At 38.2% G+C, this 23,941-nt stretch overlaps 3 protein-coding genes across 5 annotated transcripts; 1 reads left to right on the forward strand and 2 right to left on the reverse strand.

The window, feature by feature from the left end:
* Window positions 1–1,838: 1,838 nt before the first annotated feature.
* Prim2 (DNA primase subunit 2) lies at window positions 1,839–4,159 on the reverse strand. Of its 2 annotated transcripts, none has more exons than XM_066398405.1 (5): window positions 3,589–4,159; window positions 3,339–3,537; window positions 3,099–3,285; window positions 2,083–2,495; window positions 1,839–2,026 (listed from the first exon to the last, which is right to left on the reverse strand). In XM_066398405.1, exons 1-5 carry the CDS (start codon window positions 4,028–4,030, stop codon window positions 1,855–1,857), a joined length of 1,413 nt encoding a protein of 470 aa, XP_066254502.1. In that variant the 5' UTR covers window positions 4,031–4,159; the 3' UTR covers window positions 1,839–1,854. The 2 variants fall into 2 exon arrangements, with proteins under 2 accessions (XP_066254502.1, XP_066254501.1); XM_066398404.1 differs by having other exon boundaries at window positions 1,839–2,030; window positions 2,087–2,495; window positions 3,589–4,158.
* A 259-nt stretch (window positions 4,160–4,418) lies between these two features.
* On the forward strand, window positions 4,419–7,046 carry CCT1 (chaperonin containing TCP1 subunit 1). The gene is made up of 7 exons (XM_066398225.1): window positions 4,419–4,596; window positions 4,810–5,051; window positions 5,101–5,282; window positions 5,351–5,479; window positions 5,733–6,212; window positions 6,270–6,603; window positions 6,665–7,046. The coding sequence occupies exons 1-7, from the start codon at window positions 4,524–4,526 to the stop codon at window positions 6,896–6,898; spliced, it is 1,674 nt and encodes a 557-aa protein (XP_066254322.1). The 5' UTR covers window positions 4,419–4,523; the 3' UTR covers window positions 6,899–7,046.
* Window positions 7,047–8,121: 1,075 nt separating this feature from the next.
* Window positions 8,122–23,413, reverse strand: nocte (no circadian temperature entrainment). Of its 2 annotated transcripts, none has more exons than XM_066398441.1 (19): window positions 23,267–23,413; window positions 22,691–22,837; window positions 21,328–21,517; window positions 20,902–21,056; window positions 18,368–18,606; window positions 15,521–18,231; window positions 15,301–15,463; window positions 15,175–15,241; window positions 14,442–14,618; window positions 14,026–14,387; window positions 13,707–13,911; window positions 12,468–12,932; window positions 11,634–11,850; window positions 10,956–11,162; window positions 10,461–10,597; window positions 10,277–10,403; window positions 10,104–10,193; window positions 9,526–9,798; window positions 8,122–9,470 (listed from the first exon to the last, which is right to left on the reverse strand). In XM_066398441.1, the coding sequence occupies exons 2-19, from the start codon at window positions 22,781–22,783 to the stop codon at window positions 9,325–9,327; spliced, it is 6,024 nt and encodes a 2,007-aa protein (XP_066254538.1). In that variant the 5' UTR covers window positions 22,784–22,837; window positions 23,267–23,413; the 3' UTR covers window positions 8,122–9,324. The 2 variants fall into 2 exon arrangements, with proteins under 2 accessions (XP_066254538.1, XP_066254537.1); XM_066398440.1 differs by having other exon boundaries at window positions 13,698–13,911.
* Window positions 23,414–23,941: the final 528 nt, after the last annotated feature.

Genomic DNA, 23,941 nt, shown 5'->3' on the forward strand with positions numbered 1-23,941 from the left:
GTCTTACATTTTTAAAATTTTTAGTTTAACTTAAAATTTCCATATTTCAGGTGAATCTTTATGAAAAATTTACATTATATACCATGCAAGCACATCACTGGGTTTCAGAAATGTTTTAAGACCATAATTTCGAGTTCTGTGAATTAATTTGCAAAAATAAGAAGCGTACCGACAAGAAATTCACAATCGTCAAAACGTCAAAGAATTCGCTCTGAATTTCGCGAATTTATGAAAACTCCAAAAATCACCCCTGATTTTAAAAAAATTTTTTAACGCCAGTGATATATTGTATATGTTGCTACATAAGGTCCCCATAACTAAAAAAAATACATTTGAAGTTAGTAAAAATAGAAACGTACAGAAAGTGATTTTTGATATAGGTACCAACAACAGCAAAAAAATTAATTGAAAGTATAAATTTGGAAAACTCCTGGATCTTAAAAATGTGCGTTAATTTTTTAAAAATTGAAAAAATTTGCATTTCAGCCCACATACCCACAAATCCATTGATTTGGGTATCGTATACAATTGTTTTCTATTAAGTGGGTTTCAGTAGTAGTATTCATTCAAAGTTGGAAAAAATTAGACAGTTTGAGCTGGAAATAAAAACCTTTAGAACTTCCATAAGGCATTACCTTTAATCCTGGAAGGGTTCTATGATTATTAAGGAAGGGCTTCCAACTACACTTAGTAGTAAAACAATGAGACCACTTTTCAGTTAAAATACCACAGGACAAGACAAAAGTGTGTGAAATATCAGGGCTCTTGTTTTAGTGAGTACATATGTAAACTTTCCAGGAATTATTGTATTGCTAGTTGTTTAAATCAGTGGACCTCAATTTCTACTATTTCAAACAATTTTTTTTTGAAGATGCACATACTAGTTTTTCTGCAGTTCAAAATATTAATTTGAAATGTGTAAACAAAACGTAATTGATCGTTTTAAGAGGATAAAAAGAATGTATTAAATGTATATGTAATTTCAGCTCAAATAATAAAAAGATCTCGAGAACTGTACACTGCGCGTGCTGACAATGAGGGACTAATTCTTTTTGTAATGAATTAATTGCAATGTTTTTGTATTGTTGTCAAAAACACAGATGCATTTTCCTAATTCGATTTCTGAAAATAAATTTGCTAGATCTATTCTGTTCTAACAAACTTATTTCTCATTAGTTAATAATTTACCAACTACATTGACATAATGGTACCCGGTAGAGATGTAACTGCATTATCCAAAATGCATGCTAGTTCCTAATAATTATCATCGAACAGTGTAGCGGTGATCGATAGTGAAAATTGTGAGCCTGAAGGAAAGTTCAACGTCCGAATGCATAAGAAATTACGTCGGAGGAGGTGTACCGGCAGTTTTTCCGCACGCTTTCACCACATTCGCATGTTACTGATCAATCTTTCAGTGTTCTCTTGTTCGGATATGAGACACGCAGTACTTTATTGCGATGTCGACGCTACAACAGCATCACTTAAAAAATGGTCAAATTATTTATGCTTTAAGGTGAAAATTGATTTTGTTTTTATTATACATTTAAATTCAATTACCTTCTTGCGCACAGAGTGGTTTTAACACACATGAAACTGCATTAAAGTTAAAAATAGACATGAGACCTTTATTGAAAGTTCAAGCACGTGCGAGTAAAACTTTGTAGCGTGTGCCTTTCGCGCACGCCCGAACTCCCGGACCGCCTCGTTTCGAAAGCGGAAAAGCACTGGAAAGTTTAGGAAACTTTCGAAGTTGTTACGTTCATGGCGCAACTACCTGTTTCAATTGATATAATGTAATTGAGGCACGTGGCAAAGAGAAGGAAATAAAGCGAATATTAGATCGTTTCAGAATCATTTATTGTCTATTTTGACAGATTTTTCTTTGACTAAATTCATGCTTTCCTCGTAGTACTGGTTAGGATGGTTGATGGTAAGAGCTGGTGCCTGTCCGTGAGTGATCTCGAAGTACTTTGTACAGGCCATTTGATAATGCCCATTTTTCACTAATCCCATAATGTCACGACTAGCTGGAAAATCAATGAAAAGTTACAATTTTGGGTTAAAAAAATCATCAAAAACCTACCCTCTTGGGACACGCCATACTCATTGAGCTTCGCCTTGAGGTTGGCACTGTCGAAATGCCTAAAGGGGCATCCGTGGGCTTCCCCAGGTCCTACACTACCCATGATAATTTTATTGCAACTGTAGGGTAGATAATCCATCATTCGGCCCACTTTCCCAAATTGGTGGTTAAAGTTGTACAAATAACTCTTGTTGAACTTGTCATTGTCCATTTTTTTGGTGAATTCCTGCCTCCAAAATCCGATAAAATTTTCGTACTGCACACCTATCGCTTTTAGAAACAAGCCATAAGACAGTCTGCTGTGATGTTTCAAGTGATGGTTGGCCCGTAAAGTCTCGTGCATGTGTCTCATACATAGAGGGAAATGCTTCTTGGAAAACCGGTCTATATCTGCGGGATTTACTGCGTCCTGAAATTTGAATTGAAACTAGCACTTCACCTTAAGTGTTCGGTATCAATTATTATCACACGCAAAATAAAGTAAAATGTGTGAATCTTTGTGGGTTTGTCAAACCATAGCTATTGACATGAGTGCGATTAAACTTTTTTCCTTTAAGCGTACAGGAAAATGAACTTGCCACACGTATTTGCGAGCTCAAAGTAGGATTTTAAGCAGTAGAATTCATTCACAAATTTTTGCCAACATACTGAAAGACTTAAATGAAAATATTTTGAAAGTAGGTAAAAATATTTTTTGATGTAGAGATGTTTCGAGTATCAGAGCTCAGAAAAATATTAAAAAAGAGGAAAAAAAGTTAGGTCGATTTTTTTAAATATGTGTAAACATGGGTGGCATCCTCTACTGACTAGTTTGAAACAGAAATTTTAAATAAATTTATTATTCTCAAGAAACTCCCAAGAGCAATTTTTAAGTCTGTAAATCAAAAATTTGGTCAACTACAATCAGTGTATGGTGAACGGGAACTTTCTGCACTTAAATAGGTTAGATAAATAACTATTGATGTTATTTTTTTGCTTTACCATTATTATTGTATTAACAGTAAAAACCTACCTTGTTGTCACTAACTACATACTCATTCCCTGTGTAACTAAAATGCAATGTTTGCAACAAATCTGTGATCCTATCATCTGCCAAGTGAGGTAAACGATGGTTAGTAGTGTTCAAACTCTCACTTAAAATATTTCGAAATTTTGATAAAAGACACACAACCAGTTCAGACATGGGTACAAATCCAAAACTGAAAAAAGATCATTGAAACAAGAAAGTTTGGTGATTTCAAGAAGCTCTAACCCTAGTTTTAAGAGCACTCTCTTGGTTTTAACAAGAAAAAGAATATCTTTGAAGGGCACTTTATAAAAATCCATTGTGGGGAATATGGCATCAGTCATCCCCCTTGTGGACTCAATAAGCTCTCCTTTGAGCTCCTCTTTTTCTTCCTTAGAAATAGGAGTATAATCCAACTTATTGCTTCGTAAAAATGTTTGTATTGCTGCAAATCAAACTTCAATTGTAGCAGAATAAGTTTTTTTTATTGATTTACCTTCAGTGCTCTGTGCAAGAAACCTCAACCTGAACCAATCCAATTCTCGGGCAATAAACCACTTTCTCAAATCCTCACTGCGGCAATAGGACATTCTTAGAATAAAGTGGGACAAATAATCTGCCCTTCGGGCAGCCAAATCAGCCTCTGCATGTCCCCCAAAACCACTCATTACTCGGGCATATTTCTTCAAGCCATGCTTTAGTAAATCCTCCTTGATACACTGTTTCCACTCCTCAGAAAAGTACTTGTGGCCTTTCAACGAGGACTGCTCCATTATTCGCAGCAGCTGCACTCGCTCCATGGCAAGTTCTTCAAATTCTGAGAGAGAAGTTTGAACTGTTGGCCATTCAGAGTACATGGTGAGATCTTGGAAGTAGAGGCTCTTTTCGGTATCCATTATGGTGATATGGGCCCTTCGACGTCTCGCGTTTAAATCCATGATTTTGAAGCGTTATTAGTAAAATTAAAAATTATTTTAAAAAATTCATTAATAGCAGTTTCCCTCTAAAATATTTGAAAATAAACAATTTTTTGAGGTTATGATAAGAATAGTCTATATTTGGTACTTATCATCTGATCGGGTTGGTATCGACTATAGAAATTCGCGTTCTTTTCAAAAGAAAACTTTTAGTGTGGAGAAACTTTGACTGTTATATATGTGCTAGTTCTAAAATTGGAATTTTGAGACATCATCAACCACAACAAGAAACTTAACTGTAAAAATGAATTAATTTTTTTTTAATAGCCTATTGTTGATATCGATATCGATGTCTAATGGATCTTCTACCTGTTCTAAGGGAACACTGTAAAGTCTCCCAATTTATCTGTCAATGTCGTCATTCACCTCAGTTTTTTGCTGGTGTTTTCATTGAAAAGTGGATTCAATTTTCAATAAAATTTTTCCGATATTTTGCCTAATTTCACATTAAATAATGTCAATTGTAGCGAGTCCCTTATCCGTGGCCGGTCAAAGGACCTCGGGTGCCCCAGTACGAACTCAAAATGGTAAGTTTAGCATGTACCGGAAAATCTAACCTCAAACATGACCGTCATGTGGTGACCCTCTCGTGAGCCCCTAAGTGAGCACCCCAAGAAAACTTCTTATATAAAATCCTTGAATTTTCGTGATTCCCCTGCATGTAAAATATAAACCTAACTACCTAGTCCCAAAACAATGCTGCAGACTGCTACTGAAGTGTCATGTGCTTGTTTTTTTAGTAATGGCAGCAGCATCCATTGCAAACATAGTAAAAAGCTCCCTAGGCCCTGTAGGGTTGGATAAGATGCTAGTGGATGATATAGGAGATGTGACTGTAACCAATGATGGAGCCACTGTTTTGCAACTTCTTGAGGTAGAACATCCAGCAGCTAAAGTGTTGGTTGAACTGGCTCAGTTGCAAGATGAAGAAGTTGGGGATGGCACTACCTCTGTTGTTATCATTGCTGCCGAGCTTTTGAAGGTTTGTTTAGTCCAATCTGTTAGAGAGACAATTTTTGAGTTATTGTTAGAATGCAGATGAGTTGGTGAAGCAAAAGATCCATCCCACTTCAATAATCAGTGGCTACAGATTGGCCTGTAAGGAAGCCTGCAGATACATCCAGGACCATCTAACAATTCCTGTGGAGGAATTGGGCAAAGAGAGCATCATTAATGTGGCTAAAACTTCTATGAGTTCTAAGATTATTGGAGCGTATCCTTTTTCTAAAAAAATTTGAATCATTTCTTTTCAAGTCTGGGTCTTTCTTAACAATTTCTCAGTGATGCTGATTTTTTTTCATCCATGGTGGTGGATGCTGCTTATGCAGTTAAAATTACTGATGCAAAAGGCAGTCCTCTCTATCCAATTACAGCAGTCAATATCCTTAAAGCCCATGGGCGCAGTGCCAGGTAAGTCTGTGTTGAAGAAAATTTGAATCATGTCATTATTTGTTTAAAAATGTTGTATCTTTCAAAATAAATATTACTGAAATTAATTGTGCTTTTGTGTATACAACAAAGTACATTCAATGGCAATATTTCTCTTAACATAAACACATCCATTAGGAAATTTAATTTATTGGTTTTTATACAAGAAGCCTTATGTAATAAATAATTGTTTTCTTTATTTTTGACAGAGTTAATTAAAATATTGTAATTTCAGGGAGAGCGTCTTAGTGCAAGGATATGCACTTAATTGCACTGTGGCCAGCCAGGCCATGCCAAAGAAAATCATAGGGGCCAAAATTGCCTGTCTCGACTTTTCTCTCCAAAAAGCAAAAATGAAAATGGGTGTTCAGATATTGGTTAATGATCCCGAGAAACTTGAAGGAGTTCGTGCTCGAGAATTAGACATCACGAAAGAGCGCATTCAAAAGATCTTGAACGCTGGTGTTAATGTTATTCTTTGCTCTGGAGGCATCGACGATTTGTGTCTTAAGTACTTTGTTGAAGCTGGAGCAATGGGAGTCAGGAGGGTAAAGAAAGTGGACTTGAAGCGCATCGCCAAAGCAACTGGTGCTACTTTCTTAACCTCCTTATCCAACATGGAAGGAGAGGAATCTTTTGATGCCAGCATGGTGGGAGAGGCAGCTGAGGTAGTGCAAGACCGAATTTCAGACGATGAACTTATCATCATTAAAAAGTAAGTTTGATCTGCTTTGCAGTTTTTTTTTATTACTAAGAACGTCATCTCTTTCAGCCCGAAACAACGCACTGCGGCTTCAATTATTCTCCGTGGACCAAACGACTTTTACTGTGATGAAATGGAGCGATCAGTACACGATGCATTGTGCGTAGTTAAACGTGTGTTAGAGTCGAAAAGTGTAGTTGTCGGAGGTGGAGCCGTCGAAGCAGGTCTCTCTATTTACCTGGAAAACTTCGCCACCACTTTGAGCAGCAGGGAGCAATTGGCCATCGCGGAGTTTGCCAGGAGTCTGTTGGTTATTCCGAAGACTTTGGCCGTGAATGCCGCCAAAGATGCCACTGATTTGGTATCCAAGTTGCGGGCGTATCATAATTCCAGTCAAACCAAGGTAAGAAAAATTCCTCATTGAGTTATTTGGACTTGTATTAGCTGCATTCATTTACTTCCAGGTGGAACATACTAACCTGAAATATGTGGGTTTGGATCTTATTGAAGGTACAGTACGTGACAATAAGAAGGCGGGTGTTTTGGAACCGACGATTTCTAAAATCAAGTCACTCAAATTCGCTACTGAAGCCGCCATCACCATTTTAAGGATAGATGATATGATCAAACTCGATGCACAGAAAACCGGAGGCAAAAGTTACCAACAAGCAATGGAAAGCGGTGATCTGTATGGCTAACTTTCTCATTTAATCGTTTTTCTATTAATTGATAATTAGTTTCACATTACTAATTAAAAAATTTGCTACTGTAAGGAAGTTGACCTTTTTTTAGAAGTAATACATATTCTTAAACCATTTTAAATACATGATTTATGTGAAGAAGAAAGACTTATTATTTCTCGTCTAACAAAATAATATAAGAAAAATGGGATTTTGATTCCAATTAGTGGTGCAAAAAAATTGGGAACGTTTCGTTATATACACGCAGATTTTATTATCGAAAAACCAGTCGTGTACATAACAATTTTGGGGTAAAAAATTAAGTCAAAATTGAATGCTTCAATTTCAACGAGATTTGGTTCCGCAGTAGTTATACAATACGACTTTGATATGCTGCTGTCAAAGCTCCAATCAGATAACCAGTTTTTTGGGTTAAAATTTTCATAATGTATATGTATAATCCATGGCATTTTCTTCGGGTATTTTACTAAAAATTGAACCTTTCGTATCAGGAATGCAGAAATATGAAGAGGTATATTTAGCTCCCGATAATTCGATGTCATTTCTACATTCCTGATACAAAAGGTAAAATTTTCAGTAAAATGCCACGGTATGTGTATGTATCATATTGATTTATCGAAGGTCCATTAAAGAACTATCAGGAGCTAAATATACCTCCTTACGTTTCTGTTCTCCTGATACAAAATGTCAAATTTTCGGTAAAATACCCAAAGAAACTTGATCGTGTGATGTATTTATTACCTACGTAGTTTTTTCGATTTATTCAGAAAGTATTAAAAATTAATACTTATGATGTATATCGTATTTGTTCATTTTTTCTCTAGCAATTTAATGATGCAAAAATAATTGTAGAGTGCTATTTAAAAAAACTTACTTTTTAATTATCTATAAAAATGTGTTAATTTTCTAGTTTATGAAACGTTTATTTTCAAAAAAAAAACCTACATTCCATTAAAAAAAAATGAAGTGAAGATCAATTTCCTGTGTAACTGGAAGTTATATTAGGTTAAAAATATTTTTACAATGTCAGGTTTTTTCCATAAAACAAAAATACACTAAACTTCTAATTTTTCATATACGAATTGTATCAGCTCCTAAAGTCGGACCCTGTATATATAAAAAGATATTCATAATATATTGTTCGTACTAGCAATAAAAGCCGTTAATTGCAGGTCAGTTTTAGCTAAAATGCTTAACATATTTTGATTTAATAAAAAACATTATCATTTAAACCATTTATTTTCCTAGAATGTTTAAATAATATCTTAAAATAAATAATTTATACGAGTAAACTGATACTGCTGTGAAAAAGAACAGTCTATTCATCGCGATATTTAACGATTTTATACAGAGTCTTCAAACATATTCTTATTATACAGTGTGCCCCAAAATTCATGAGTCAAACTTCGGCAGTATATTAAATATAAACTGATTCACGACTTTCTGCACACACTGTATTCCTCAATTTTTATTCCATTGCAAAGCTGTAGGTCTTCGCTATTATTAATTTTTTTTAAGGGATATGAACAAGATAATCCCAAACTTATGCCTCATTTCGAATTGAACCTATATCTCACATACTCATCGTGAGACACTTGGAACACCCTGTACTTTGTACCCCTATTAAATGAGAATTTTATTGAGGGCCCACAGTGACTACAATGAATGACGAGGAAAGGTTGTACCAACATCGTCTAGGAATTTACTTCATTGGAACAAAAAATAATTCTTCTCGAATAACCAAAATTAAATTATGTAACCGAAACATAAATAATACTGAAATCTCTCCAATATTGAGAGTGCTAATCCCTAGACGTGCGAACACCACCTCAAAACAAATATAATAATATTGCGATTTCCGTGACAAAGCTATAACATAACGACCGTTTTCCCGTTAAGCTAGCAGTTCGAAACATCTTTCAACTCAGTAAATACGGCATTTAATTAAACTAGTCAAAGTTTCCTATCTAAGAGAGAAATGACAGGACAGAAAGTGGCGAAGCTACAGCGCTTGAAAAAGCCTTTTTCAACCATCCTGTACTGCGGTCGCGCAGGGAGGTTCGTGGTTGTCTTGCGTCTTTACAAACACGCTCTATCTTTACATCTTTATCAAATAAATATACATTGAATGGTTAAGCCAGGTTAGTACTACAGCTTAGTGTTATAAGCGACAAAATGTACTACTAACTCAGCTTAATCGTTGGAGGTATATTAAGACAGAGGAGCCATAGCCGCGAATTACTCCTATACACAGTACAACTAAATATTGTTACGTTAAAAATACACTTTCAACTTGCCGGTAAAGGTACACACGTTCGTGAGAAAATACACGCGCGTTGCTCCGTCGAACGCGATCAAATTGTTTACGAATGAGTGATTTACATAAAAAGGAAAAAGAACGACAACAGTTTTAGTACTTAGAATTACTCCTTCAACACAGGAGTTTCGTCTTTAATAGGGTCCTTTGCAGACAGGTCCGCAGCTGTAGATTTAGAAGCTGTTGCGCTGTCAGCCATTTTGGGATCCTCAGGTTTGTCACTTTGATGATGGCTGGAAGGCATCGGACCGCCTAAGACAAAATATCGATTGAGAACTTGAGAAAACCTGAGGTGGAAATTACTTACCTTGCCCTCCGTAGTATTGCCTGTTCGGAGCTTTATTTGAATTGTTCCTATTGTGTTTCTGATTGGAACCGTTGCTCTGCATCGAGTTCATGTTTTGCTGCTGTTGAAAGTTAATGGGGCGTTGAATGGGGGCCGGATAGCGCTGCTGTACATTATTTTGCTGACCTCCCATGCTCGGATAAAAATTGTACTTTCTTTGAGAAGTGGGACTGGACTGTTGGGGGGTATGTTTGCCTCTATTCTGGTTCGACTTGGGAGAGGCGATTTGGGGGGCTGCACAAATTTAAAAAAAATTCAATAATGAGATGTTGACCGTGATTTATACAAGTGAAACAGGTTTAAATTACAAGTTTTATACAAAACTTTATTCAATTGTGAATATATTATGATAAAAAAAAAGAAATTCTATGACATTGGATTCCGAAAAATGCATTTTTTTTAGTACACATTATTAGTTGTGTCATTGGATTAAATACGTTTCAATCTCTAATGAATAAAACATTTAGAGCATTGGTACGCGTTAAATAGTTGACTCAAAATATGTAAAAATTTAAACAATATAATTGACTAAAATTCACCAGTATTAAAAACGGAAGACAAAACCTCCTGGCTGCTGGGACTTTTCAGCTGCTGAGGCCTCTGTCCGCCTTGCTGCGCCTGTTGATCCCCTGCAAAGGGCCAAAATCTCAGATTTCACATCGCACTTATAGCCATTGTTAATCTCGTACAAAGGCGTTTAATGGGTGGTTACCTGACATTGGAGATCCGCCCACTTTCATGTAGGGACTTTGCAGGCTAGCAGCGGCCGCCGAGCGATACTGCTGCGCGTTCAATGCGGCTGCCACTTGCATTTGCGTTGAGAGAAAGGGGAAGGAATTCTATAACAAAAAATGAACTTTAGTTTAAATTTTCAATTTAATTTATATATAACACACCTGCAAACCGGTGTTTGACTGACTGTGCGTTCCGAAAATATTACCCTGCAGACCGTAGCCCGCTTGATGTTGAGGGAGTTGTGGGGCTGAGCCGAGAGACGAATTGCCTGGCTGCTGGTAGTAGGCACTTTGACCTCCTGTTGAGTAAAAAAAGGAATAATTGTCACAAAAACTGTCTCATTATGAAAACATCAAAATTTCGCAAAAAATTTCAAAAATTCCATCCCTGATTTGACTTCACAAAGGGAATTACAAACACGGATTGCTGGAAGCAATTACTTGAATGAACGAACAAGTACTAGGATAAATGCAAATGTAGACAACACAACGTATACGTGGTATCATTGCAAAGCTGAGTGACATAAAACATATGTGTAGGGTGAACACGTTTCCACGAAGTTTTCAATAGCCATTTTACAAATAACTTCGGTTTAAAATTTTAAACATAATAAATAATTGGAATATCTTATAGAAACGTACTATTATTTTTTTTACCTGTTGATCCGGAATAGTATGATGACGAGGGTTGTAGGCCTGGAACAACGTTATTTTGAACGGGGGGACCAGTGGGACCGCGTTGCATCACACCGGCTCCTTGGAGATAATTCGCCGCCTGTAAGGCAGGCTCATAGGCCATAAAGACCTGCTGCCCTTGCTGCGATTGTTGTTGGTAAGCTTGACCCACGCCTCCCGCTTTCGTTCCTAAAAAAGACAAAACGGTTAGAAACAGTAAATCTCAAATTTTGCTTTTGAGGTCTAGCACTATGTGACTCCTTCACCATTGCCAAGAAAAATTTCTTAATAGTAAAATAAAATTTAAGCCTGACCATTTTTATAATTTTCATTATACAAATAATACATAATTTAGATTTTTGACTACTTATGGAAAAATTGTTTTAACTAATGGAAAGAAGTTATATTATTCTTTTATAATAGAGAATACAGACATATTGACTGTACTATATATTGAAAATATTTTGAAAGTGCCATGAGCAAATTTTCTTCTCAGAAGATAAAGCAAGAAGATCCACCGCTGACTCCTTTGCCATTGTCAAAAATTTTATTTATCCTATGATTAATGAATATTTTAATTGAAAAAAAAAATGTGAATATATATTGTTTTATTTTTGAAAATGTTCTTAACAATAGCAAAAAAGGAAAGGAACCACTCACCGATAGCGCTAATCGGCTGACTGCTTGGCTTCACGCTAGCTGACATCAAACTGTTACTGGTCGAGCTAATGAGCACTGTAGCTGGTGCCCCGGTGGGATTATTCAGGCCTTGATTCTGGCCAAAGGGACCCGCAGACAACCGGAAGCTATTCATCGAGGGGTACATTTCGGGAGGTTGTGCAGTGGGAGGGGGATGCGGCGCAGTCTGAAGAAATACCTGAAAAAAAAAATGTAAAATTACATTGAAATGTGTAATAATGATATAAAGCCAGTCTCGCACAATGTTTCCAACTTTTTAATTACGGAATTTTTCCTCTTTATTATGCGTTATAAAGCAAATTAATGATTCTTCTTGCGAAAGTGCGGGGATATATTATATAGAAATAGGTTTTCAGCATGCATTTGATCTAAAAGTAGCATTTTACCATACGCAAATTAAGCTGGCAGATGTCAGTGTCAAAACTCTTTGTGGATGTTTAACATTAACATCTATGCTGTAAAACATTCCAACGCACGTGTGAGTGTAAAGATTTCATCAGAGATTAACATTAAATTTAATTAACAGAAAGAAATAACGTTAACGAACGTGAGCTGGTAGGACAAACATTGTACCTAACGCGTACGAAAGTGTCTTTACCGCATTTAATTGCTGACCAAACTCCGCGTTGTTCGGTCAACCGCAATCATCCAGCGGTACAGCATCACTTTTCATAATTGTTAAGTAAATAACTATTATATATTCACATATATCTCATATTTTTTGCTTAGTTCTGTTTTAACACTTGTAATTTCCAGATATGCAAGATTAAGCAAGAATTGCGAAGATTAACTTACCGATTGGGCGTTATAGTGCGAACTCCCATGCTGTCCCAACAAATAAGAATTTTGTCCGGCTGCCTGGTACTGACCGAAACCGCCCGCGGCCCGTGCATGCCCCTGAGTGCCCATCACTCCCGCCTGCTCAGCAGTGGGAAGAAATGCGCCGTACAGTCCCGACTGCAGCTGTTGTGTCGAATTGTACAGTACGGTGGGCGGTGACGGAATAGCCGAAATGCCGTACTGGGCAGATCCCGCGCCACCCACATTTTGGGCGGCCGCAGTGGGAAAACCAGTCAAGTGCTGATTGCCCGTGTATGGGGGAGGGCCCAATGCCACGCCCACTGGGGTAGCTTGGAGGGGTGGCGGCGAGAGAGGGGTGCCCAACAGCATGGCATGACCAACCATCGCCGAATGAGGTTGCTGAGACACGGAGGACGCATTTTGACCGGTTGCAGTGGATACTTGTTGCGTCGGTTTCACCTACAAATTAGGCGTTAATAAACCTAAATTGTGTGCAAATGACAGCAATATAATTTAAAGAAAACAAGAGACAAAAAGATGTATATGGAATATGATCGAATAAAGAAAATATTAGCTAGTGCACTAAAAATTTTATGTAATACAATAATTACTGTAACGGCCTTCAGAAAATAAGATTTTTTGTTTTGGTGGTGATTTATTAGCGAATTTGCTTTACAGGAATTTGTAAAGGATATCTACACAACTCAAACCAGGTACAAGGTTGCCAGATTTATTTTAATTTGAACAAACATCTTTTGTTTGAATACAATGGCGATTTTTCACTGTGGCTGATTCTTAACTGATAAAGCTATATCTTTTTTTAAACATTATACTCACAGTAAAATTGTTTAAACCATAGATCTTTTAAAAGGGTGATAACATAGAACAACGAATTTTTTAACTTTTGTTTCAACAAAGTCAATGAAAATCTCCACGTCTTTGTATGCCACTGAAGGCCTAAATTTTCGCATGAATAAAGTTCCAAAAATTACTTTTTACTACAAATTAAATCAATTTAAATATCTAAATGTAGGGCGTCTCTGTGAGAGCTGAGAAAGCAAATAACTATTTTGAGTAAAATTTCATGGATTTCTAATATTAAAAAAAATCTACACTTTACTAGAGGACTGGATTTAAAACTAAGAAATTCAAATCAGCATCGTATTTTCTTTGGTTCGTATCATTAAACTTAAAATTTTGTCAAATTTTATGTAATCAAATTACCTTGCATACATTTGTAGAGGACGCAGTCGGACCGCCGCTCGGACTGAAGCCCTCATGGTGTTCCTCCTGCGCGTCGCTGCCCTTGAATGCAGTATCTAGGGGAGTACCGAAACTAATTCCACCGCTACCGTCCTCGTTTTCTTGCTCCGAAGTCTCCCACACCTTCTTCACCGAGGCAATTTTCATGTTTAGTGAATCGGCGTTGCAAATCGTACTAAAACAGATACAATCCTAAAAAATTGCATACAAGAAAGCGTTAAATGTTAAAAATATTCATGTGAAATTGTTTATTTTCTAAAATGCGATTTTATCAACAACACACAATCACCTATTGACAGTGGTGATGCTCTTGGCCATACACAGAGTCTTCGTCGATTTATCCTCGGTCAGATGAGTGAGATCGGCGCCGAAAAAGTCCAATTTCATGTCGGTCTCCTCCTTGAACATTTGAATGGGCTCGCCTGCCTCCGAGGATTTTTGCAACAACTCATTTATGGGCTTGGCAAACACACTATTATCCACGGTTTCATCCAGTTTCCTAGGTTTTTCGTTGGAGGCACCTCGACCCACTCCGCGCGCCCCCGGAGCTGATTTAAAGTTGGTATTCTCAAAAATTATAGTGTTGACGGGGGGACTGGAACCGTCTAGTAGACTTTTGTCACTTAGCTGCGGGCCTTTACCCATTAATTGCTAAATAAAAATAATACCTAGAAATCAACTATGACTAAAGTGAAATATATTTACTTTCTCGGTGCCAGCCGTGTTGGTCTCTAATGATACTCCGTCCATAGACACGCCCAATAAATTGGTAGGGTCATGGTCCACTGGACGCAATTGTGATCCTAATGGTTTGTCCCATGCTGAACCGGCGGGAGGCTGCATTTGTACGTTTTCGCGCATTCCGTAACCCACTTGAGACACCTATAAATTCGTTAAAAAATGTAAAATGTGTTTATTGTTTAATGTGTCAATAAATACTATAACAATGTCATTTTGGACAATGTTCAACGAGTCAGGTTCAATAGATACCAATTTCAAAAATATTTTCAACAAGTATCTTCCTAACAGTGGCGAATGCAACATTTCCTGAAAATGGTGAAGGGCCATTTGCCAGAATCTTGAATTTGTGAAGTCACCTGTTTCCTTTCCACTAATAAAATAATATTATAACGACACTTCACGGAAGGATACACACTTAAGACTATGGGAAAGGGTTCTCCACCACTGTGAAGCATCTTTTCATTGCTACATACATATTTCCATATTTTATTGACAATGGCGAATGAAATTGAAATGCATGACCAAATTCCGGCTATTTAAACTTATTTTCTTATAATATTCATTTTAATATACCTATAAAAGAAATAATATGTTGGATTGTTCGATAATTGTGATTGTGATGTGTGAAATTAGATTAATAGGTGTTAATAAAAATGGTAAATAGAAAAAATAGTAAAACTCCATGATGAAAACTTACCTTGGACCTATCTCCCGGCTCGCCCATCATCTGTTGCATTTGCTTTTGCATCTTTTGTTTGGCGAATCTACACATATTACTATTAGTAATTCCTGAAAATTGGATTAATTATATGCAATAATTCACCTAGGAGCCAGCTCGGTCTGTCTATTGTTCAGCCTTTGGTCGTACTGGGGCTTCGCGGAGGGGGGCAACATATGCGGCGGATTCACCGGAGTGGACATCAGCGGCGGAATATTTTGAATTTGCTGCGGAGTCAGATGCTGCACACCACTGGACTTATTCCCACCTGTTAGAGTTTAAATTAAATCCAGATGTTTTAAAGTAAATTGTAAATGTTATTTACCAGGTTTCTTCGTCTCCTTAGCTTCAACCCTTGTGAAGGGTCCCTTTTTCTCGTCCAACCCCTTGGGCCTCTCTTTTACAGTCTTCTTGTTCTTCACCTCTTGAAAACCGTCGGAGTCTCCATTTAAATCAATGGCGCTTCCCTCTTTCGAGTCACTTTTCTCTTCATCCCGATTCTTCAGAGAAATGTCCGCAATTGCGCTCGCAAGAAGGTTTTGTGGATCCGGTTTGTTTTCACTTTTTTTGGGATTAGGCTCGAAATTTCCAGTCCTTTTAATGGGCTGAGAGTTATTTCTTTCGCGTCTATCCCTTTGCGGGCCTAAACCGCCTCGCTGTGACGAAGACCTGCTCACCGACTGCCTTTTGCTCCCATCGGAGAACTCTCCGCTTTCCTGTTCCTCTTTGCGCCCCTTGGACTTATTTCTAGGTTTCAATTTTGATTTATTTTCACTCGTTTCCTGCCTGGATTTGCCGATAATCCCGGCAGCCAACGCTTCCTGATTCTGCTTGATTTTGTCCGCTTTTTCTGTAGAAACATCACGAGAAATGTCTTCAGATTTTTTGTCTTTGTCCTCATGATGTCCGAATGGACTTTTAGAGGGCGGAGGCCCATATCCGTCAATTCTCTTACTCATTCCACCCATGCGGCCCCCTCTAAAAGAGCTGCTGGCGCCTCCTCTGCCATGCCTCGAAGGTTCCCCTCTGGGCACGTAATTCTCCTTTGGTTTTTCTTGGTGTCTCTTTTGTTCTAGTGTTTGTTTATTATCCCGGTTTTTCTCGTCTTTTTCCATCGGTTTCTTGGACTTGCTGGAATCTTTTGATTCAGCACTGTAAGCGTCAGTAGAGCCGTCACTATCAGTGCCATAGAATTCCCTCCCTCCAGGTTTGTGCGCACCCCACCTTGAAGGACGCTTATTGGTCCAAGGGCCACCTCTAGAGTGATAATCTGAACCTCCCCAATTATTATTATTTCCTTGAGTAGAGTTATTATTGCGGCCGCGATTTAATCTTTCCTTGTCTTCCACTAATAATTTTTTCCCCGAGGGCTTTACCTCTTCCTCACTTTTAGGTATTTCAGATTTTTGATGAGAAGGATTTTCTGGCCAAGCAATTTTTTCCTTTTTAACCTCGGCGGTTTTAGTAGCCGGCATTTCTCCCTTTTTCAATTGTGTCAACGCCCTTTTTTCATTTATATCCTCGGCCTCAATACGATCTCGCGTTATCGGCCCTGGTACCAACGAAGGTACACTCCGCTTCTCTTCTTTAACACGCTCTTTCTCTCTCTTTTCCTCATATGCAGCCTCCACGTCCTCATTCCACGATCCCATCGACTCCTTTAAATCAGAATCACGGGAACGGCGATTTAAGCTTCCTTGCGAACTATGAGAAGTGTGAGAATCGCGACTATCAGGCCGTTGCGGCCGCTTTTCTTCATAATCATGTTTCTTGTCACCAGTTTTATTATGCCACCTATCCTCTTCTTTCTTCATATAAGATTCTTCAACGTAGCGACCTTCTTGAACTTTTAATGGAGTATAATCTTGTGAGCTTCGATAGCTATCCTCAGAACTTTGTCTCTTAAATTCACGACGTTCTTCTTCGGGTTTATCAGGGCTTTCAGGGCGGCCCCTACTGGGGGCCCTAGGGGCAGTCCAGCGATTTGTATCATATTGATATTGAGATTGATTTACGGTTGTTGCTGTGGAGGTGGGGCGCTGCTGCTTTAAAAATCTAGGGGGGAGATCGCTTTGGAATTGCCTGGAGAAGCTAGGACCATTTTGGTCCCGATGCTCCCTCTCGGGCTTCGTTTGAGGCTTTCGGGAAGAAAATGTCTTTCCCTCAATTTGAGTCAATTGTCTGAAACCGCTCTCCTCTTTCTGGGGAGCTGCAACTTCACTTTTTTGCTCTTTCTCTTTCTGGAATTCTGGTAATGGAATTTCCACGTGATTTATTGGTTTCGGGGGCACTGCTGAGGGGCTGATGGTGCCGATTTCGCTCTCTCTATCACGATCACGTTTCTCGCGCACTTTTTCATCCAATTCTTGCAGTTTTCTCCGCGCCCTCTGGCGGCTCTCCTCATTGAACCGCTTCTCCTCCTCTTCTTTCCTCTGCTTCGCCCGCTGAATTGCTAAATCGATCTCCTTCTGATGCTGCCGGTGTTTCTGTACCAGCACATCTTCGTCGTCAGACTGTCGCCCCCTATAACCTTCCCGGGGCTGATTCCAATGCTTCGGAGGCGTCTGTCTCTCTTTGCCCTGCTTCTGTTCTCTCTTCACGGGCCTCTCTTCATCGTCACTAAACGCCAATTTCTGATTATAATCGATATCATCCGAGGTGGCCCATCCCATGTCGTGCCCGATTTCGTCCAATTTATTCAATTCCTCTTCGCGGATAATCGGACGCGGTACCACGTCCTCGGAGGGACCTTCGCGGTCCTGCAAACGCGGCGGACGTCCAGTGCGCCCTCCGTTATGGGGGAGTGGTTGAGGGTGAGTGACCGGCCCCGCGGGGGGCGTCCCTTGGGGGAAGCTACCTTTGTACATGAAAGGCGGCAACACGCCGCGCATTTGGGGTGGCACCGTTTCGGGTAGTCGGCCGCCCGGGCCCCCAAGCTGCGGTGGCGCCCCCAGGGGCGCCGAGACGCTCCTGGTCGAGCCGTCGGCGGCGCGCTGTCCACCCTGCGTCCACGAACCCTCTGTTTGAGGGCGGAGGCTAAGAAAAATAAAAAGCATTGTTTAATATTTAATAATGTTACGATTTGATATTGAGTTTCTCTAGTCCGAAGAAAGTATTTTTTGTTTTTACTACATATCTAATTAGAAGTATAATTTAGATAATGGTAATCTACCTTAAGCCGTGTTGATTTGCGCTTGCGTGGGCGCCGGCGACATAATCCGAGGAGCGCGGCGCGCCGGCGGCGGCGCCATCTCCCGCCGACAAACTGGGGAATTCGTGCTGAAATTGGACGCTCTGATAGGCGGGTGGATGACCGCCGTCCTGTTGTCCGGTGCCGCTTCCCGCCATCACGGCGCTCCACAGCTTGTCGCCGCTGGATGTGTTGACAGGCTGGGCAGGGATCGCAGTAGTCTAAAAAACGAAATTTAAAAAAAGAAAGAAAACCAATGAAATGAAGAAGGCAACTGCAGGCATTTCTCAAATTTATAGCCTAACTCATTTTCAAATTTTACCAGAAACATATTCAGACCCGATATAATAAACTTTTCTTGACAATGGAGAAGTTGCCAACAAACATTTGTGACTCACTAGTGACCGATCGATCATTGTGTAGCCGATGCCGATGCCAATAATTCCACAACCTATACCGATATATATATATATATATATATACACTCACTTTCACATGAAATGTACCACCCAGTAATAATAATTAAGTCTTTTAATTTTGGCAAAATAATGCTTCATAATAGAGTATCAAATGATAAGACTTTCAGTTAAAAGATACAACATTTGATAATGAAAAAATTTATAATAAGTGACATCGCCTCGTACGGCAATGCAAGCACGTACTCTTCGCGGTATGCTTTGCAACAAATGATCAATATCTTCCTGGGGTATTTCATTCCATGCTACCTCAAGATGATGTCGTAGGTCATCCACATTGTTTGGAGGCCTCGGTAAATTTCGAAGACGGCGACTCATCACATCCCAAAGATGTTCGGTGGGCGATAGATCCGGTGACCGTGCAGGCCAAGGCAGTATTTCCAATTGTGCTTCTTCCAGGTATCGTCGAGTAATGTTCGCACTATGTGGTCTTGCATTATCCTGTTGGAAAATGCCATTTGATAAAGTTTGCATGAAAGGTACTAATACTGGCCTCAGAACATTGTCAATGTAGCGACGTGCGTTTAGGGTGCCTGGAACGAACACAAGAGAAGATCTTCGGCCAACACATATCGCACCCCAGACCATAACACTAGGTGTTAAAGCTGTGTGGCGCCTTTCAGAAAATTGCAAATTTCTTCTTTCACCTCGGTATCGTCTTATTCTTCTACGACCATCATTGATCCATAAACAAAATCGCGACTCGTCACTGAAGACGATATTGTTCCACTCATGATTCTAATCAATTCGTTCTTGACACCAGGCCAATCTGGAAGCTTGGTGTTGGGCGGTTAGTGGCAGTCGTAGATTTGGGCGGTATGAATGCAGGCCAAAAGGCGAAATTCTTCTGTAAACTGTTGCCATCGACACCCGACGATTTAGAGCTCCCATCCAATCTACTGCAACAGACATTGTTGTTTGAAATCGATCACCAATGGCCATCCGTCTAAGAAGTCGATCTTCACGTGCGTTGCTGTTACGGGGAGGGCGTCCAGCTGGACGATGTCGCTGAACCTTTTCTTCAGGCCACGAAGACCATATTCTCGCAATCGTGGTGTGGTTCCGATTCATTCTTCGGGCAATCTCACGAAAAGAAAGTCCACCCTCCTTCATGCCGATAATTCGCCCTCTATCAAAATCCGAAACATGGGAAAAATTTCGACGCTGTCTCACTGGGGGCATTTTGAGATGTCTTGTTCACAGTTCAACAACAAAATAAACTGACATTTCCATGTAAATATTATTTTATTTATTTACAATTGAATAAAAAATTTAATAGGTCGATGACAAAAAAACCACTAGCATTCTTTCTTTTTTACTGAAAGTCTGATCATTTGATACTCTATTATGAAGCACTATTTTGCCAAAATTACAAGACTTAATTATTATTATTACTGGGTGGTGCATTTCATGTGAAAGTGAGTGTATATATATATATTAGTAACCTCACACAACAAAAAACGATTTTCATCGAACCCGTTTGGTCCATACTTACTAAAATTTTGTTAATTGCAAGTCGCAGCTTTTTAGTTTAGTTTTATAGCAGATAATTTTAATTGGCTTTTAATAACTCGTATATTTCGTATAGCGTTACAAAAAGTCTGGAGTATCATTGTGATCTCAATAACTCTTTGACATATTTTAATAAAATTTTGAAGATTGATAGTCACAAGTAAATATACCCAACTTAATCAGTTTTGTACCGTTCAATTCTTTATCAGCGACGAGCACAAATATGGGTACCTTTCACTTTTTTAAATGGAACACCATGTACATTATCGCATTTTAGAGTACATCATGGAATTTTTGGAATACTTCATGTAACAGACTCTATTCCGAATATCAATCGTTTACAAAATATTCACGTGTGAATTACGATAGTTTTTACAATTTTCGGAGTCACAATTTCTAAATGGTTTGACTCAGATCAAAACGGTTTTTGCATTCCTACTACGTGATATACCGATAATTGGTATTGGGATATCATTCATTTCAATCATTTTCAAATTTGAAAGGTTAAACAACAATAAATAAACTCACTGGCTTGTTGTGTAGTGGAATGATATTTGTTGAAGGAATAGCTATTGCTTGCTGGTGTGGAGTCAATTGTGGTGGTCCCTGAGGAGCTGGTGTCGGTACTTGATTCGGAGGAGACCCATTCTGGGACACATTTGATGGTGGTGCACCCCCTTGCTCTGAAAACAGATATGATATTATCCTCTGAAAATTAGGGTATAAAGAGAAAATAAAAAAACATGAAAATTAAAGCATAAATAAAAAACAATTAAAAATTTAACAGTTACTTTGACAATCAAGAATACAAAGTACAGTTATGTTTGCTAGGACAATATTCTCCACGAAAATTATGAAATGGAGCCTGAGCATTTGTGAGAGAATTGTCATGAAAATTATCTACCAGATAAACTTGAAAGTAAATTTCTGATATGTGGATCTGGGATAACTCACCTTGCTTGCCCCATCCTGTAGATCCCGGTGGTACTAATGGAACGGCTGAGCCTGAGTCGTGATGTTCGGACTTCAAAGAGGGTAAATTCGCCGGTGCTCTGCGCGCGTTAGGTACCTTACCCAAACTTTGCATGCCATGTTTAATGTAGCTTGATGAACTTTTTTGTGCCGGTTTCTCAGTATTTTCACCCTACCAAGACACCCAAATAAAGCACTCTACATACTCAAAGTTTTCTTTCACACTGAGTTCAAGTGGCTAAAGAAAATACTGAAATAAATACCAATCTCAAAGTCTTAAAGTTAATGCAGTGCCCATGGAATCATAATTGGCAAAAAATTGAACAGTTTCTCATCAGATTTATTGCTGCCTCTGCAAACAGGGAATAGGAACATTTAACAATCATCAAACTTTTAATAATCAATATATTGTATTAAAATTAGCATCGGTCTTCTTATAATACAAACAATCAATAAATATGAACTTTTCAAAAATAACCTGTAATTTTGTAGTAAACCAAAAAACTGAACACTGTTGAATATGTCTTGAAACGTCAATCAAAGTCATTAAAAAGCTACCAATCATTTAACAACCAAATAAAATAAATTGAGAAGTAGCAATTTGCAGTGAATTTTTCTGTGTCTTGTGCATCCTTCAAAAAACAACTTTTATACAAGATCAACCTTGAACCCTGATTCTAGAAGAACTGGTCTTTCAAAATTGCTCTGATTTATTAATTTTGCTGTACTGAACCAAGCTTAAGCCATAAAACAGTAACTGGGTCTTAGTGTCAATTAAATACACATGTAAAAAATGTATCTTGACAATTCCTATCAGCTGATTTTCAACCAATCAGATTAATCTCTGTTGATAGCCAGCCAATCTCATTAGTCAAAAAATCAGCTGATAAGCATCAATCCAATCTAAATTTTTATTTATTGAAACTCTTAATATGATTTAATAATGTAAGGCCTTTTTGAAAATGATAATCTGTTTCAATCCAATTGGATGACTGCAATTTAGGGACCAATCTGATTTGTTGGCTACCATTGGGAACCAAGTCAATTTTTTTTATAAATGAGCTAATAGGCATCAATTCAATCCAAATCATTTTTTAAAACATCTATATACATCTAGTAAGCCTTAGCAAGAGACTCTTCTTGAATTCCTTCACCTATGTATTTGTTTTGATTTATCGAAATGGCCAATATTCAGTTTTAAAATTGCATTGCATATTAAGATTATCTTAAATATGCAGTTGCATTTTCAAGGCTTACTAAAGGTCATTTTTGGCACAAAGCAAATTAAAATGTTTGAAAATCACAGTTTGCATGGTATAACTGCTTGCAAAAAATGAGTACTCACCCTGCTAATCTTGTACAAACTATTTATATCCAATGACTGAAATTTGGGTTTGGATTTCTCCCCTTTGGAGGCATTCCCTGGCAATGTAGACATGCTGTCTGCACGCAACCATTTAGATTATCCAGAACCCAAGAACGAACCTTATTTCTGTGAAAAGAAAGTTAGGTCTTATGAATGGGGTTTTGGTTAATATTTCTTCTTACATTTTTTTAAGTGAATTAGTTAATTGTTAAAGAAGCAAACAACAATGAAACAAGAGATGTAGGAAATCCAATATTTAAGCTAGAGAGTCAGTTTCCTGATGATCAATGAACAAAACTGGATATAAACAATGGATTTGAAGGCATAAACATTAACAACAAATTCGCCTTATTGGAATGAGTTTCTCATAGTAAAAACGCACAATTTTCGTCACAAAACCCTTGAAATCACTTGAGCAAACGATACTATCACTACAAAGAGGAAGGTAAAGGCGAAAATCGTCCGACATAACGGTTTAGGTCTCCGTTGGCCCAGGAAAACATCGCATTACGAAACCGACTTTCTAGCATTAATTTCACCGGAAAGGGACCCTACCTTGGTCCGTCCAAATGGGTTAACAATAAACAGCAAGAAAACGATTCGTTCGCTCGCAAAACGGGACGGATGATCGCGGATTTTTCAATTCAATTTCCTTCGGAGATATTTTGCTTTTTACAAAACTGTCAAAATGGCGGTCGCCGACTAGGGAAATAATCAATACTATCAATACGTCACGAAGATTAAGCGCCCCCTAGCAAACAAGGCACCTAATTCAACTATAATTCTCTATTGTTATCTGCCGTTTAAAGTTTACAGTTAGGTATTCTCGTTGATAGATGGCACCACAGAAAATTAGAGTTCACGTTTTTTAAGAAATTATAGAGGGGAATCTAATAGAAATTAGAAGCAGTACCGTAATAAGCCTTTTCCTAAACAACTTATTTTATACAATAATAACGTAATTTATACCATATTTTCTGTTTAAAGTAAAACACCACATCAAATGAAATTCTGTTATACTATTTTTAATGTTTAAAATTGACAAAAGGTCATTTATAGTTTAATTAAATTCAGCCCTTTCTTGACAATGAAACGGATATTTTAAAGGCTGTCAATGGCTATAATAGCCTTAAATAATATTACTGATAAGCAAGAACAAAACTACCATAATAACTGACTTGATCGCAATCAAACTATGATACTGCGTTTTTTTGTTGACAAAGACCTTAC

Source organism: Euwallacea similis, chromosome 17, assembly GCF_039881205.1.
Source record: "Euwallacea similis isolate ESF13 chromosome 17, ESF131.1, whole genome shotgun sequence".
In the NCBI taxonomy this organism is placed as follows: Eukaryota; Metazoa; Arthropoda; class Insecta; order Coleoptera; family Curculionidae; genus Euwallacea; species Euwallacea similis.

Coding starts and splice junctions, on each gene's coding strand:
- Prim2 (XM_066398405.1), bottom strand. CDS start 4,030: ATGGATTTAAACGCGAGACGTCGAAGGGCCCATATCACCATAATGGAT. Junction 3,538..3,588: donor TCTTGCACAGAGCACTGAAG/GTAAATCAATAA, acceptor TTTGATTTGCAG/CAATACAAACATTTTTACGA. Junction 2,496..3,098: donor ATGTAGTTAGTGACAACAAG/GTAGGTTTTTAC, acceptor TTCAAATTTCAG/GACGCAGTAAATCCCGCAGA.
- nocte (XM_066398440.1), bottom strand. CDS start 22,783: ATGTCTACATTGCCAGGGAATGCCTCCAAAGGGGAGAAATCCAAACCC. Junction 15,464..15,520: donor TAAGGAGACGAAGAAACCTG/GTAAATAACATT, acceptor AAACTCTAACAG/GTGGGAATAAGTCCAGTGGT. Junction 14,619..15,174: donor AGCCGGGAGATAGGTCCAAG/GTAAGTTTTCAT, acceptor ACGAATTTATAG/GTGTCTCAAGTGGGTTACGG.
- CCT1 (XM_066398225.1), top strand. CDS start 4,524: ATGTCAATTGTAGCGAGTCCCTTATCCGTGGCCGGTCAAAGGACCTCG. Junction 5,283..5,350: donor AGTTCTAAGATTATTGGAGC/GTATCCTTTTTC, acceptor ACAATTTCTCAG/TGATGCTGATTTTTTTTCAT. Junction 6,213..6,269: donor GAACTTATCATCATTAAAAA/GTAAGTTTGATC, acceptor CATCTCTTTCAG/CCCGAAACAACGCACTGCGG.